Source organism: Chiloscyllium plagiosum, unplaced genomic scaffold (genome assembly GCF_037043375.1).
Source record: "Chiloscyllium plagiosum isolate Xiang-an unplaced genomic scaffold, Cpla_swu_hap1 HiC_scaffold_49, whole genome shotgun sequence".
Classification (NCBI taxonomy): domain Eukaryota; kingdom Metazoa; phylum Chordata; class Chondrichthyes; order Orectolobiformes; family Hemiscylliidae; genus Chiloscyllium; species Chiloscyllium plagiosum.
In genome coordinates this window covers 11730536-11746783 of record NW_028270187.1, presented here as the reverse complement: position 1 = coordinate 11746783, position 16248 = coordinate 11730536, and the positions used below count along the sequence as shown (strand labels likewise).

Here is a 16248-nt window from a genome sequence, read left to right as displayed (position 1 = left end):
GAAACAGTCTCCGCCTCTACTTTTCTCATCCCATTGCATACCCTCCCACACGGTCATCCATCTGCCAACCAAACTTTAATAGGATCCTGAACTCGGACTCACCCCCCGAGGACCTTGTTTGTGCTTCAGTCCTGGCAGCATCTGTCAACGTTTCGAGTTCTGGGCAGCCGTCCTTCGGGAGAGTGGCCTTTGGTCTTGATATGCCGCCGCACAATTTCTTGTTCACCCCCACCTCTCTGTCTGTGTGTATTTGTCATTATTATTGAATTTGGCGAGTCCCGGAGCCGGCCCTGTTGTTTCTCTCTCCTGAAAGGGTTGTCCCTTTAAAGAGCCTTTCCCCTGAAGCAGCTGCTAACGGTCACTTGGGGCACGAGGCGGCCGTTAACCGCCATCTCGCGCGGGGCATGAAGCTAAAATGGCGCCGGGGCCACGCGGGAAGGAAAAGTGCCGAGGGAGAGCGGACTGTGTCAACATGTCCCGTTCCCGAGGGTCAGGATGGTGGTTATTGGGGGGTGGAGGGGGACAGGAGAGATTCCCCGTCCCAGTGAGGCACTTTGTACAAACCGTGAGGTCTCTTTCCGTTTCCCTCTCTCTATACATCTATCTCTGTAACTGTTTGACTGTCCATGACTTGCTTTAACTCTCGATGTTGATTAATGTCGATGACTCTGTGATCTTGTGTTTCTCTCTGACTCTCTATCACTGTTTCTTTATAACGTTCTGTCCCTCTGTCTCTCTCTGTTTTTCCCTGCCTCTCTATGACCCTCTGTCTCTCCCTGACTCTAGTCGGAGTACCGTTTGTTGTTAAACACAACAACAGTTCCTGCCTTAGAAAAGTGCCTAACAGTTTAGTTTAATCACAGGCATCCCTGTGTCAGTCCTAGAGCTGAATGCCCACCTGGAAATTAGGTAATGGAGGGAGACATCACCTCGTTAAACCGCTAGGTTCGACCCCAATTCAATATATTTTCTGTAAAAATGGTGAGGAGATTTACTGGGAATACTCCAACCACTGCAGAACCGTACACACAATCATCAACATCAGCAAAAGTCAAGAGGGCAATTAGCACTGTGCTGTTTCTAACCAGCAGGCAGAGTCTCTCCTGAACAGCAAATATATCGCCATTTCAGTGATCGGTGAGTTTTTAAGCATTTGTATACAAATCGACATTATCAGAGGAATGTGATAGCGCTGGGGGAGCATGCAGAGGGAAGTTTACCAGGATGTTTCCTTGGGAACTGGAGAGTTTCGGTGATGGAGAGAGAGATTGGACAGACTGTAGTTGTTTTCCTGAGAGCAGAGGAGATTGAGAGTGTGGTGACATGACTGAGATGTATAAAATGAAGAGGGGTGTAGATAGGGTAGAGAGGAAGAAACTTTTCCCCCTTTGATGGAGGGATCAATGACTGGGGGAGGGGCATACGTTGAAAGTAAAGGGCAGGAGGTTTAGAGAGGGATGTGGCGGCAAACATTTTCACCCAGAGGGTGGTGGGGAATCTGGAACTCACTGCCTAGAAGGGTGAGAGAGGCAGAAATCCTCATCACGTTGAAGAAGGATTTAGATGTGCACTTGTGATGCCAATGCTACAGTGAGATTAAGTGGTCCTTGAAGTTTCACTTGTATTTTCCTGCAGAAATAGGGGCTTGAATATGGTGAATAGCCAAGGTTTTTTTCTGCAGGACAGGGGAGTCCAAAACTAGAGGGCGTTGGTATAAGTTGAGAGGGGAAAGATTTAAAAGTGACCAGAGGGGGTACTTCTTCACACAGATGCTGCCTGTTTGGAATGCGCTGCCAGAGAAAGTGGTAGGAGTGGGTAAAAGAGATTTGGAAAGATACATGAATAGGAAAGGTTCAGATGGATATGGGTCAAAGGCAAACAAATGGGACTAGTTTTGTCAGTGAGGCCTGGTCAGCATGGACGCGTTGGGCCGATGGGTCTATTTCCATGCTGTATGACCCGATGACTGGGAAAGTTGTATTAGAGAATAGAGAATTGGTTGCTTTTGACTGGTATGGATTCAGTTGGCCGAAGATCTGGGCTGTAGACCTCTGAGTCTACAATTACTTGTTAAGCAATCCATCAGAGAAAGGTAGGAGCTTAGACAATATGAGCTGAGGGAGGCTGATGGTAACACCAAAGATGTTCATCGTAGTGTAGGGTTGGGGTTAGTGATGGTAACCCACAGGATGTTGACATTGAGATGGGGGTGGGGACAGTGACAATAACCCTCGGGACGTTAATAGTGGGGATGGGGACAGTGACGGTAACCCTCAGGATGTTGATAGTGGGGATGGGGACAGTGACGGTAACCCTCAGGATGTTGATAGTGCAGCGGGGTGGGGACAGTGATGGTATCACCATTGAACATCAACAGGCAATGGTTGGATGATTTGGCCATCCATTCTTAACACAAACCTTTTGAAGTATAGATTTTACAACATAGGGAGACCTTGCAATGATGTGAAATCTTGCTTGTTTTATTTCTCCTTTCCATCAATTATTATCCTGTCATCAAAGATAACATCTGTGAAAAAAGAGACAATTTCAGCGTCTGATCTTTTATTTCTTCTTTGTCTTGTTTTGTTCCAGTTCCTGTTGCTGGGAATTTCTTTACCCCCAGAGCCAATAAAATGGAGATCCTGATTGGCAGTCATCTCGTTCTAGAGTGTGTACTGAGCCAAGGTACTGGACCTTACTTTCAATGGTACTTTCAACAGAAAGCCTTAAACAATGCCAGTGGGAATTACAGCTCGAGCTCAGACAGGACAGAGCTGGCCATTGAATCTTTCCAGTCCCAGCACCATGGCTGGGACTGGAAAGTGTCTCTTGATCAACAAGTGACCAGTAAATTCATCGACCTCACGATGCCAGGTAATCCATTCTTCATCCATGATCTGTGCTCATTCTTCACTGGGGTTCTACTGAAGACTTGACATGAACACTCTTTAAAACAAAATTGCCTCAGGCACTCCGTCTCGCAGCATCTGTGGGGAGAGGGAGAGAGACAGACAGACAGAGTTAATGTTGCAGGTTATAAACACAAAGGGCTGAAAAAACTCAGCAGGTCTGGCAGCAGCTGTGTGGGGAGAGAGAGAGAGAGTGTGTGTGTGTGTGTGTGTAACATCCTTGCTCAGATAAGGGAGACCTTCACAGTGAGACGATTAAAGTCCAGGAGCAGGGATGACTTGCGACAATTGGACAGGGTGAAGAACTGTGTGTGCAGTTTGGGGTCTCCTTATCTGAGAAAGGACATTGTTCCTATGGAGGGAGTGCAGCAAAGGTTTCCCAGAGTGATTCCTGGGATAGCAGGACTGACTGGTGGAGACAGATTGGATTGGTTAGGACGATATTCACTGGAGTTGAGAAGAATTAAGGTGGAATCTCATAGAAATCTATTAAATTTGAACAAGGACGAGACAGAGTAAACACAGGGAGGGTGTTCCTGGTGACCAGGTGGAGAATCCAGAACCAGGGTGTCATTGTCTAAAGGAGACTTGACAAGACTGAGATGGGGAGAAATGTCTTTACCCAGAGAGTGGGGAGCCTGTGGAATTCTCTGTCACAGAAAGCAGTCAGGGCCAGAACACTGAATGTTATTCAGGAAAGAATTGGATTGAGTTCTTTGGGGCTAAAGGGAGAGTGCGGGGAGGCACAAGATGAAGTTGGGTGACCAGCCATGATCCCATTGAATGGGCAGAGCAGGCTGGAGGGGCCGAATGGCCTCCTCCCAATGGTATTTTCGATGTTTCTCTGTGAATGGCCCAGTTGCCACTGACAGATGGATGACACGGAAGCTTTGCCTCAATTATATGTAGGCAGTGAAAATGAGGGACAATAATTTCCAGTGTGGATGCAGAGTACTCTTTTGAGTTCAGCATCAAATATTCTGGGTTGGATTGGTGGGATGTTGTTAATGAGAGGCTGCACAGCAACAGTGATGTCACTGCGATGGTGAGGGTTTGGTGTGAACTTTACAGACACGAAGGTTATCCTCCAAATGGACGGGTGTTGGCAGGGGGTCAGGGTAACAGGGAACAGGAAACAGACCTTCACTCCATGTGATGTTCAAAAGTGGCTGGATTTTAGTTTTGAGATGGTGAAAACTAAGTACACCAAACTGCTATCTGTTTCGGAGTCATCTATAATCAAAAAACAATAAGCGACACAGTGGCTCAGTGGTTAGCATTGCTGCCTCACCGCACCAGGGTCCCAGAGTCAATTGAGTCACAGAGTCAGAGATGTACAGCATGGAAACAGACCCTTTGGTCCAACCCATCACGCCGACCAGATATCCCAACCCAATCTATTCCTACGGCGAGCCGATATCCCTCCAAACCCTTCCTATTCATATACCCATTCAATGTTGTTATTGTACCAGCGTCCACCACTTCCTCTGGCAGCTCATTCCGTACACGTACTACCCTCTGTGTGTAAATATTGCCCCTCAGGTCTCTTTTATATCTTTCCCCCTTCACCCTAAACCTATACTCTTTAGTTCTGGACTCCCCGACCCCATGGAAAAGAATTTGTCTATTTATCCTATCCATGCCCCTCATAATTTTGTAAACCTCTATAACCTCTATATGCACCAGGGAAAACAGCTCCAGCCTGTTCAGCCTCTCCCGATTGAACAAATCCTCCAACCCTGGCAACATCCTTGTAAAGCTTTTCTGAACCCTTTCAAATCCTTCTGATAGGAAGGAGACCAGAATTGCATGCAATATTCCAACAGTGACCTAATCAATGTCCTGGACAGCTGCAACATGACCTCCCAACTTCTGTACTCAATACTCTGACCAATAATGGAAAGCATACCAAACGTCGTCTTCACTATCCTGTCTGTCTGCGACTCCACTTTCAAGGAACTATGAACCTGCACTCCAAGGTCTCCTTGCTCAGCAACATTCACTAGGACCTTACCATTGAATGTATGAGTCCTGCTAAGATTTGCTTTCCCAAAATGCAGCACCTCGCATTTATCTGAATTAACCTCCATCTGCCACTTCTCAGCTCATTGTCCCATCTGGTCAAGATCCTGTTGTAATCTGAGGTAACCTTCTTCGCTGTCCACTACACCTTCAATTTTGGTGTCATCTGCAAACTTACTAACTGGACCTCTTATGCTCGCATCCAAATCATTTATGTAAATGACAAAAAGTAGAGGACCCAGCAACGATCCTTGTGGCACTCCACTGGTCACAGGCCTCCAGTCTGAAAAATAACCCTCCACCACCACTCTCTGTTTTCTATCTTTGAGCCAGTTCTGTATCCAATTGGCTAGTTCTCCCTGTATTCCGTGAGATCTAACCTTGCTAACTAGTCATTTAGGTATGGCATCCACTTCCCACCTTGGCAGAAATGGCCACATCCTGTTTAAAATACAGAGAAATACCCTTTGTCAGGGTCAAGTTTTGGCTTGTTCAAATCATGTGATTTGCCAAGAGAAATTGGTCTGTATGATGACCCCAGATATTTATAGTTCCTCCTGTACACTCTGTCTTTCAGACAAAGTTTGTTATTCTCATCCATTTTCATAGAATCCTACAGCACAGAAATAGGCCTTTCAGCCCAACTCGCCGATGGCGACTAGTTTTCCCAAATACAACGAGTCCCGTTTGTCTGCATTTGGCACATATCTCTCGAAACTTTTCTTATCCATGTACATTTTCAAATGTCTTTGAAATGTTGTAATTGTACCTGCCTCTACCACTTCCTCTGGCAGCTCATTCCATATACACACTCTCCTCTGTGTGATAAGTTTGCCTCTCAGATCCCTTTGAATCTTTCACCTCTAGTGGGCGGCACGGTGGCACAGTGGTTAGCACTGCTGCCTCACAGCGCCAGAGACCCGGGTTCAATACCCGCCTCAGGCGACTGACTGTGTGGAGTTTGCACATTCTCCCCGTGTCTGCGTGGGTTTCCTCCGGGTGCTCCGGTTTCCTCCCACAGTCCAAAGATGTGCAGGTCAGGTGAATTGGCCATGCTAAATTGCCCGTGGTGTTAGGTAAGGGGTAAATGTAGGGGTATGGGTGGGTTGCGCTTCGGCGGGTCGGTGTGGACTTGTTGGGCCGAAGGGCCTGTTTCCACACTGTAAGTAATCTAATCTAAAAAAAACTTTAACCTATGCCCACTAGTTTTGGACACGCCTACCTTGGGGAAAAGACCATACGTATTTACCTTTTCTTTGCCCTTCGTGATTTTATAACCTCTATAAGGTCACCCCTCAACCTCTGACGTTCCAGGGGAGAAGAGCTTATGCAGCTTTTTCTTATAACTCAAACCTTGTAGTTGTGGTCACATCTTTGTAAATCTTTTCTGTACCCATTCAAGCTTAAGAACATCCTTTCGACAGCAAGTTGACCAGAACTGTGCGCAGTATTCTAAAAGTGGCCTCACTATATCCTGTACAATTGAAACATGATGCACCAACTTCTGTCGTCAGTTTTCTGACCACTGAAGGCAAGCATGCCAAAACCCACCTTCACCAGAGTGTCTAGCTGCAATGCACATTCAAGGAACTTTTTGTTTGGAGGTCTTTTTGTTTGGAAACACTGCCCAGACTTGTGCTATTAACAGTACAACTCGTGCCATGGTTTGCCTTACCAAAATGCAACACATCATATTTATCTAAATTAAACTTCTTCTGCCATTCCTTGACCCACTGGCCCAGTTGATCAAATTTCCATTGTACTCTTAGATAACCTTAGATAACAATGCCACCAAATTTGGTCCTGCTCCTATCTGCTACGTTTCTGTGTTGACCTGTTTTCAGGCTGATCAAGTGGAGCAGCAACCACCCTGCATCACATATGCCGCCTTGAGGCACACAGATACAGGAGGGATGAGGGACCAGGTTAAGAGAAAGCGGGAAATGCTTATGCCAGCCATCCATGGACATCGTGAGACAGCACAGAAGGAAGCCTGTGAAGCTTCACAAATCGATCAATAACAATCCTACCTTCCAGCAAATAAGGAAGAGAAGGCAGAGCAATGTCACACTTCTGCGACCAGGCGAGGCTTTGTCTCAATTCACTCAGCAAGATGTCAGTTCCAAAGATGGACTTGTTTTGAGAAACCATCTGAATAATTGTGTCTCTCCCAACCCTCAATGTGTCAGTTTATCCCACTGTAGTACAATCTAACTATTGATGGCAGAGATTTTAAGTTTTATGCTGTTCACTCCTAACTTTAGCATCCATTTGATTTCCTGGCAAATGGGTCCAGGCAGAGGAGCCAATGAATTGAATGTATTCTCCATCTTTTCTTGAAATTGTGGTGGAAATAACTTGCTTTCCTGCCCTATCTTCAATGCCCTCTAACTTCATCACTGTCAATACACATCCAACTCTCTTTTCATACCTCACATGGAATCTAGCTCCATCACGATCCCAGGCTGTGCAATCCAAAATCCTAACAATTCTAAAGACATTTCTCCTCAACTCACTCCTTGCTCTCTTGCTGACAATCTTGAAATTGTGACCCCTAGTTACTGAACATGCTAACTAGTGGTAACAAAATATTCTTCTTTCCCCTACCAAAATTCTTCATAATTTTGAACACCTCCATAAGGCTCTTCTCTTAATCTTCTGTGCTCCAAGGAAAAGGAGCCTGATATCACTAATCCTTCCTGCTATGTAAAATTCTTCATTCCTGCTATCATTCTAGTAAATCTTCAGTGAATGCTCTCCAGAGCTTGAAGTTCCTTCCTTAAATAAAGTGTCCATTACTGAACACAGCTGTGATCTGACCAATGATTTGTAGAGATGTAGCATTACTTCCTCAGTTTTATACTCAATGCTTCTATTTATTTATAACCACTAGGATCCTATCAGCCTTCTTCACAATGGTTTCAGCTTGCCTGGCCAACTTCAGAGAATGATACACGTGAACCCCGAGGTCCCTCTGTTCCAGTGCTACCTTCAAAGACGTACCATTGACCCTGCATTGTTGCTCTGTGTTTCAGGTAGCAAAATGCATTACCTCACATTTCTCTGCATTGGAATTCATCTGCCAGATTTCTGATCATTTGGCCAAATTGTCAATCTCCCTGTGAAGTCACTCAGCATCATCCTCCCAATCATTCATCTCTCTGGGTAGTATCAACTGCAAATTTAGAGATTATATTACATTACATTACATTACATTACATTACAGTATGAAAACAGGCCCTTCGGCCCAACAAGTCCACACCGACCCGCCGAAGCGAAACCCACCCATACCCCTACATTTACCCCTTACCTAACACTACGGGCAATTTAGCATGGCCAATTCACCTGACCCTGCACATCTTTTGGACTGTGGGAGGAAACCGGAGCACCCGGAGGAAACCCACGCAGACACGGGGAGAACGTGCAAACTCCACACAGTCAGTCGCCTGAGGCGGGAATTGAACCCGGGTCTCTGGCGCTGTGAGGCAGCAGTGCTAACCACTGTGCCACCGTGCCGCCCACATCTTCAACACCAATTCCTAATCATTTATATAATCAATGTAGTTATCAATGTGTACTTGTCAGTTCCTTTTATATGCATATAACTATCAATCTCTACCTGTCCATTTCCCCTATGTGAATGTGTGTTTACCAGTCTGTTCCTTCTGTGAGTTGATCCTGTCAATATTAATCTGTACTTGTCAATTTTTCCTATATCAATATGTGAATGCAGTTACCAATCTATGCTCCTCAATCTCTGCCTTGTCAATACGTGAATTCAAATATAGATTTCTACCTATCAGATCCCCGTTTCTGAATGTGAACAGTGCAGTTACTAACATGTACCTGTGAGGTTCTGCTCTGTGAATATGCGTGTCGTTGTCAGTGTACTTGTCAGCTTACGCTGTGTGAAACTGGGAGTGTAGTTATAATTCTGTTCCTGTCAGTTTTAGTTTTGTGAATTAGAGTATAGTTATTAATCTGTCCCTGACAGTTATTGCAATGCGACTGTGTGACTACCCAGTTGTGACTGACTTAAATTAACAGAAACTGACCGACAGAGAGTGATAGTCGTCCATTTGCATCACATTAACTGTGTCGTCATCTTTTGTTTGTCTGTTTCTGCAACATGAATGAGTGTGTAGTTATCAACCTGTACTTGTCAGTTTCTACTCTTGTGTGTCAAAGTGGAAGCTAGTAATATTCTCTGTGTCTATGTGATACATTCTGTGATAGTTGTTATGAGAGTGCTGAGACTGGGTCTTAATCTTTTCTGCACTTTGTGATTTTCTTTTAGTTGACTGTCAGTCTGTCGGGGTGGATGGGGGAGAGAGGGTGATGGCAGAAGGGAAATTGCTTTGATCTGAGAACCATTTTGAATCATGGTCACACATTTCCTGTTTGGGTCGAGAGTCTGGCATCTGTGGTTTCACTGAGACATTTAGTTTTAATTTGTACCCAGACATTGTTGGTGTTTTTTTGTGAAAGAGTTTTATTCTGCATGTCAGTTCATTTTTGTATGGTATTTTTTAGACCATATGCAACACAACAGCATGTCATCTCCTTTCTCACCAAAATCTGAATCACTGATATGGTACATCTCAGAAGCAGACCATTCAGCCTATTGTGCCTGTACTAGGACATTCTCTTATGCATCAGTTCTGCAGTAATTGTTGGGAATGTGAACTTTATCGACTGATTGTCAATATCTATATAGATACTGACAATTTGACATCAGTTCTGCTGTCATCTTTCTTTTAATAACTATAGTGCTAGTTTTGATATTTCCCACAATCTCGATCACAGATCATTTTAAGATCACATTTGTGTTCAGTTCTGGGCGCTCTTTTTAAGGGAGGATTCTCGAGCTCTAGAGAGGGTCATTGGAGATTTACTTGATCTCATTCATTTATGTTCAGTTGTGTGTTTGTGTCTGTGTGTAGCATAAACTCTGTGAATAAACTCTTTTGAATGAAGCTTAATTGTATTGCATTTCAGTCTCAGATTATTGTTAGATTGTGTGTGCACTTGCCTGTACATGAGCCTTTATCATGCGCTGCTGGGCACTGTATATCCTCAGTTGTGATAAATGATGTTGAGTCAATTCATATCTGGAAATAATTGAGGTCAAATTTTATTCTTTACCTTTCAGCATCCAGCGGCTGAGTGAGAGTGAGTTTACTCTTGTGCTGCCACTCTGTAACTCAGTTCACGTCTCCTGCAGTGAATGGAAAATAGCCAAAGTTCTTTAATTGTTTGTGCCAGTAGGAATCATGTGCAAGTGAAAAAGTAACACAGTGCAACAGAGAGGATTCCGTGCTGTTCTTCAGAGTCAAGGTCGGAAACACAATAAACCTTTTGTATCTTGTATAGTGTGGAATCTAACGGGCAGTAATGATATTAAAATGTCCGTCTTCAGAATGCCATTAGTTTTTGTTTCAGTGCATATTGATGTACTTTTCTGAACACTGCTGAACTAACAATCAGTGTAAACTGAATTCATTTGCAACTAAGTGAAAAGGTGACAAACAATTCAATTGCATTGGAGCTGACTGACCATAATGTTCCTTGTACAGAAAAGACAATTGATTCATTCACTTCTATTTTCTGATGGAGACAGAACATCACCCTGCTCTGTCGTGTGATGACACACCATTAACAGTAGATTAGATTAGATTAGATTACTTACAGTGTGGAAACAGGCCCTTCGGCCCAACTCTTTGGGTTACTCCATAGTAGGAAGGAGGAAAAGAAAAGGAGTTTTTTTTTTTGGTATGCAGTGCACAATATGTAAACTGCCAAATTCAATTTATTGAACAATCAACACTGTTCAACTCTGCTTGAAAATAAAATGAGTAGTTCTACAAACCTACTAATTTTTGCCTTTTCTTTTCCCTTTCTCCACTGCTTTGAAGGGTGGTTATTAGATTCCACTGATACATTTTGTAAATTGCAGATAGATGTCATGCTTTTTCTGAGATACGTTCCAGGGAGGGGGAAGAGGAGTGCAGAGCTCTTTGTCGAAAATTGCAACCAATTTTGAAAGAATACATAATTATCTAAAAACAAAAAGTTTCTGCTTGGACTGAACCAGACAAAACAAAGTCTTCTACTGCAATATGAAGAAGTGGAGAATAATGATGTGATAAAGATGGGGATGGCAGCTCCTCTGCTACCATGATACATTTATGCAATTGGATGCTGCATGCTCAGGATGAAAATTGTTAGCTGGTTGTTTCTGATCATGCAGACTCAAAAGTTTTCTAGGGCCTGATTCTGTGCTGTAGGCCTCTCTGACCAGGGATTTGTGGGTAGAAATCATTTTGAATGTAACATTTTGCAATGTCAATAGAACAGTATAGCTGTTAGACATTGTAATGTGTGTCAGGATGGTGGATGTTTTTGAAAGTCATCATAAGTCAGAGAGAGAGACACTGTGTGTTAGGGGTGGGGGCAGAGAGGGGAAACATTTGGTTACGTACTTCTATGTCAGGCTTTGACGTAGAATGTGGACTTGGAATTTATATTGTTTGATTGCTGTGTCTATATACGTGACAAAAGATTACTTGTCGTTCTCGGTTACTGATAGTTGAAATGTTTCCTTCGAGAACAATTTGTCCTTGATCCACTTTACACATGGCTGTTCAAAGTAATTGCGTCAGCTATTTGTTCCCCTTGATTTTAACATTAAAGCTATCGTGAATAAATGCAGACAATATAAACATTAGTGGATTTGTGGGTGATGTATAAGCTTGTCAAAGGATACCCAAGATATAGATCACTTGCAGATATGGGCGGAAAAATGATAGATTGAGTTTAATCCGGCATGGTTTCAAAGGGTGGACTTTGGGAGATCACATGTTAAGGAAAGGTAGACAGTAAATGGCTGGACACTCATCATTGACATACAAAAGGATCTTGGGGTTCAAGTCCATTGCTCCCTGAAAGGGGCCATGCAAGTATTCAGGGTGGTATCTGAAAGGCAGCATGTGGCATGCTTGCCTTATTGGTCAGGGAATTGAGTACAAGAGTCAGGATGTCATATTGCAGCTTTATAAGACTTTGGTTAGGTCATGCTTAGTTTTGTGACAGAAGATTAATTCTGTCCTTCTTTGTTACTGATAGCGGAAATGTTTCCTTCAATATCTGTACTCACTATCTACTTATTATGGTTGTTCAAACTAACAGCATTGTCTATTTGTTCACCTCTATTGTAACGTGAAAATTATATTTTCTAAAGTTCAGAACCCACGAGGACAGCCTCAGTCGGGACGTTGGGTTCCTGTCACACTATACACTCTCTCTCACACACACACCCGTGCCCACACCCTCTCACAGGCTGATACACCATCACACTCTTACACACAAACACACACATTTGCATATGTACTCACACTCACAACCCACGGAAACCTAAACACATAAATAGAAAGCAGGCCATACCATCAGTGCTTCAGCCGGAGGCTCATTGATGATGTAACCTAGAATGGTAGAAAACGTCTAAAACAAACCTTCCAGTTCAGCAAACAAACCTATATCCAGAGGTCTCTCAAATTGAGATGCATGGTTACGGTTGATGGTCAGAATCTTTTTCGAAGACTTGAAATGTCTAAAACTAAGAGGCATACATATAAGGTGAGAGAGGGAAAGTTCAAAGGAGACCTAAGGTGAAGTTTTTATTTAAAGTAGAGAGTAGTAGGAGTAGAATGCACTGCTAGGGGTGGCAATGGAGGCAGATACGATACAGGTATTGAAGGAACTTTAAAATAAGCAAATTAATATTCAAGAAATAGAGGGATATGGACCAAGGGCAGGCAGAAGGGATTAATTTCATTCGGTGTCATGTTCGCCACAACATCGTGGGCTGAAGGACCCTTTCCTGTGCTGTACCATTCGATGTTCAGATTTAATGCAGTGTATATTTCAGCTGAGAATTCATTCAAGTTGATTGGAAATGGTTGCATGCATTGAGAATATAGATTAAAAAATATAAACTTCTATTTCCTTGGTAGTGGTTAGTTCTTGGTTTGAACATATCTCTCTGGAAATGGAGTTCAATGTGAACCTGACTCAATTCACTCTGATCATGGAAAGGATGTTCTTCGCTGTGAGTGGTAACACACCTGTTGTTTGTTCGAAGCAGCTGGTCACACTTGGCTCTGCACTGAGAGAATATTACATTGTATCGGTCCTTTGAGTACTTGCCTGGAGGAAGATAGAAGACATACCTCATGTAAATCAACATCAGTTGTGACTGGCATCAATATAACATTCAGTTAATAATTAGGATTTTTTGTTCAACACCAGCAATTTAAACAGAACCACAGATCTGATTCCATTCCTGCTCTGAGCTGCTCCTTGTCCATTTTTTTTCTTAAAATTCTAACACCAGTTGAGAGAGATTCAGAAACTAAACAATACCCAAACAGCTCCATGAATGGGGCCACCTGATATTTTTATTTCAAAAATATACTTTATTCATAAAATATTTTATGATCTGTACAATTGGTCTTGCCATATATACGTAAACATTCAATTTCTTGGCATACAGAGACAAAATAATCATTCATATATACAGGTCTGTACGATTACTATCTACATATTTAGCTGGGGGTCAGCAGAGCCCCCCTACTGCGTCAGACCCCTGTGCTTCGGCAGGCAAAAGTGACACAGTGGTCTTTTCCGACCGCACCTATTGCAAGTGTCCATGTGGATATGAGAGTTTATACCTGTCAGTTCCGGCTTGGTGAATGTGTGGGTGTAGTTATCAAACTGTAACTTTCAGTATATGGTAAATATATTTACATATTTACACAGCAGAGATGGCAGAGTCTGATTGATAACTAGAGAATCATGACAATAATACAGCATTGAGGCAGCCATTTCTGATTGGTCCCATTGTCCAGCCCCGCCTAACGTTGTTTCAATTCCCAATCAGATATCTGCCTCATTCCCCAATCCGGAGAGGGCACGGGGAGGAAGGCGGAAAGTACCAGCGCCAAATCATCAACCGCTTTTTTACAACTTGAAAAGCCCGCCAATTTCCAAACAAAGTGTGTTTTACACTAAAAAATGAAGGGCAAAAAACTGACTGTTTAAAAAAATAATAATACTCATGTTAATTTACTTTTAGTTTACAAATGTGTACTTCACAGTCTTCCTCTCCCTCATTTGCTCACCTGTATCTGTCCATTTCTGATCTTGGGTGGGTTATTTTTTAAACCTTGAAAAGAGGCTGAAACAAAACGGGCCAAACACTGCCGTCTGCAACCTGTCTTCTCACTTCATATTTAAGTCACACGCCGGCATGCTAATAAAGCAGCACACATTCTTCCGGCTCAGTATCGATGGCGAACACCGTTTACGACGACATTTTAAAGTTGTCCTCCCTTATCGGTCTCGAACAGAATCAGCAATAATCGCCACATTTCAGTCCGGCAGCTGTTTTGGTGTTCTCTCGGTTCACTTTGAAAGCCTCTCACCGACAGCAGAAAGTGTATTGCTGTTTACATTCTGAAAAGTCGGATTAAATCTGCGCATTGGCAATGTAGCACCAAAGATGAAAATACATCAGTGGGACTGAAAGCTGTGGGCACTTCCAACAGGGCTTTCAGCAATTTGAACTGTTTATGAAATCACTCTCCCCACCTCGTCAATTTGCAACTCACTTATAAAATCAAATATAGTATGTGACTAAAAATACCTGCTCAAGAATCACATGCAGACCAGAACTAATCAATCTTAAAAATGACTCTGGTGCTTAATCTGCTGTCTCTCTACTGACAAGGGAAGAGGCTGTATGTGATGTTTGAGGCTGTTTCTTACCTCACCCCCCCCCCCCCCTTCCCTTCCCCTTCATTCCCGTATCTCAAATTGCAAAGCAATGATAAAAGCTAAAAGTTAAAATAAAATCACATTTAAACTAAAACAAAATGTTTAAAGAAATGGTTCTGCTGTCTCAGGAAGTTTGTGGGTGGCTCTTAATAGAGCCTTTGGGTTGTGGATGTGTGTTTCAGTACAATGCGGTCCCTCACTTGGAGCTGGTGTACTTGGTCACCGCCTTTGTGCCCTCCGACACGGCGTGCTTGGCCAGCTCCCCGGGCAGTAGCAGCCGCACGGCGGTCTGGATCTCCCGGGAGCTGATGGTGCTGCGCTTGTTGTAATGGGCCAGGCGGGAAGCCTCCCCCGCGATGCGCTCGAAAATGTCGTTGACGAACGAATTCATGATGCTCATGGCCTTGGAGGAGATGCCGGTGTCGGGGTGGACCTGCTTCATCACTTTGTAGATGTAGATGGAGTAACTTTCTTTCCTGGTCCTTTTCCTCTTCTTGCCGCCCTTCGCTGACGTCTTCTTGATGATTTTCTTCGCGCCCTTCTTGGAGGTTTGCTGTGCTTTCTTCTCATCAGCCATGATGCCGCTCTCTTTCAGACACAGAATAAGAGAAAGTTGGCTCGGAGCTCCCTTTTTATAGACTGACAGCGTCATCAATGTTAATAAGGGATGGAGGAAAGTCTGGTTCCTGATTGGGTAGTTAACACGGAGTCATTCCCAAACACTCACCTTCTGTGATTGGTTAGAGTGGGACCCAATGTGGAGCTGTCAGAATCTGCAACGAAATATGAAGTGGATGGTGATTCTGTTCCCATCAGCCTGACTGAGGAAGATTTGTTTTATGCCTGTGACACAGAAAGTGACTGTGGAATTGGTTCGCTTTCCTTTTGCTCGTTGTTGTGAAGATATGGGAATAGAAGGGTGTGTTTCTAGCTCCACATGTCTGTTTCTGGTCCTCTCTCTGGGCTGGAATTAAATGAGCTTGCCACTTTTCTCAGTGGTTAGCACTGCTGCCTCACTATGCCAGGGACCCTGCTTCGATTCCAGTTTCAGGCGGCTGTCTGTGTGGATTTTGCACATTCTCCCCGTGTCTGAGTGGGTTTCTTTCGGGTGCTCAGTTTCCCTCTCACAATTCAAAGACATGCAGGAAGGTGAATTGGCTATGCTAACTGCCCCGGGATGTGTAGGTTAGGTGCATTAATCAGGGGTAAATGCAGAATAATGGGGAATGGGTCTGGGTGGATTACTCTTCGGAGGATCGGTGTGGACTTGTTGGGCCGAAGTGCCTAATTCTACACTAGGCATTCTAAGAATGTGAGTGTTTTCTAGGTTTGGGTTGACGGAACTAGTTCTCAACTGCACGGAGTTGGAGAGAGATGAAAAAAGTCCCCATTTAAAGCGGTTTTTTTTGTGCCTCGGATTGAAAATGTCTGTCTTGACCGTGGGATAGATATATTTCTGAGAAATTGATTGTTAACTGTGGGC

At 43.6% G+C, this 16248-nt stretch overlaps 1 protein-coding gene and 2 long non-coding RNA genes across 5 annotated transcripts; 1 reads left to right on the top strand and 2 right to left on the bottom strand.

The window, feature by feature from the left end:
* The first annotated feature begins 444 nt into the window (after positions 1–444).
* LOC148135569 (uncharacterized) lies at positions 445–10165 on the top strand. 2 transcript variants are annotated; one of them, XR_015755042.1, is made up of 3 exons: positions 445–1137; positions 2593–2874; positions 10084–10165. It is a non-coding gene; the product is annotated as an uncharacterized LOC148135569 (long non-coding RNA). The 2 variants fall into 2 exon arrangements; XR_015755041.1 differs by lacking the exon at positions 10084–10165 and adding an exon at positions 6776–9929.
* LOC148135568 (uncharacterized) lies at positions 2460–13139 on the bottom strand. Of its 2 annotated transcripts, none has more exons than XR_015755043.1 (3): positions 13055–13139; positions 9964–10042; positions 2460–2987 (listed from the first exon to the last, which is right to left on the bottom strand). It is a non-coding gene; the product is annotated as an uncharacterized LOC148135568 (long non-coding RNA). The 2 variants fall into 2 exon arrangements; XR_015755044.1 differs by having other exon boundaries at positions 9964–10149; positions 13055–13129.
* A 1739-nt stretch (positions 13140–14878) lies between these two features.
* On the bottom strand, positions 14879–15631 carry LOC148135567 (histone H2B 1/2-like). The gene has a single exon (XM_087984536.1). It carries the CDS (start codon positions 15415–15417, stop codon positions 14962–14964), a length of 456 nt encoding a protein of 151 aa, XP_087840662.1. The 5' UTR covers positions 15418–15631; the 3' UTR covers positions 14879–14961.
* Positions 15632–16248: the final 617 nt, after the last annotated feature.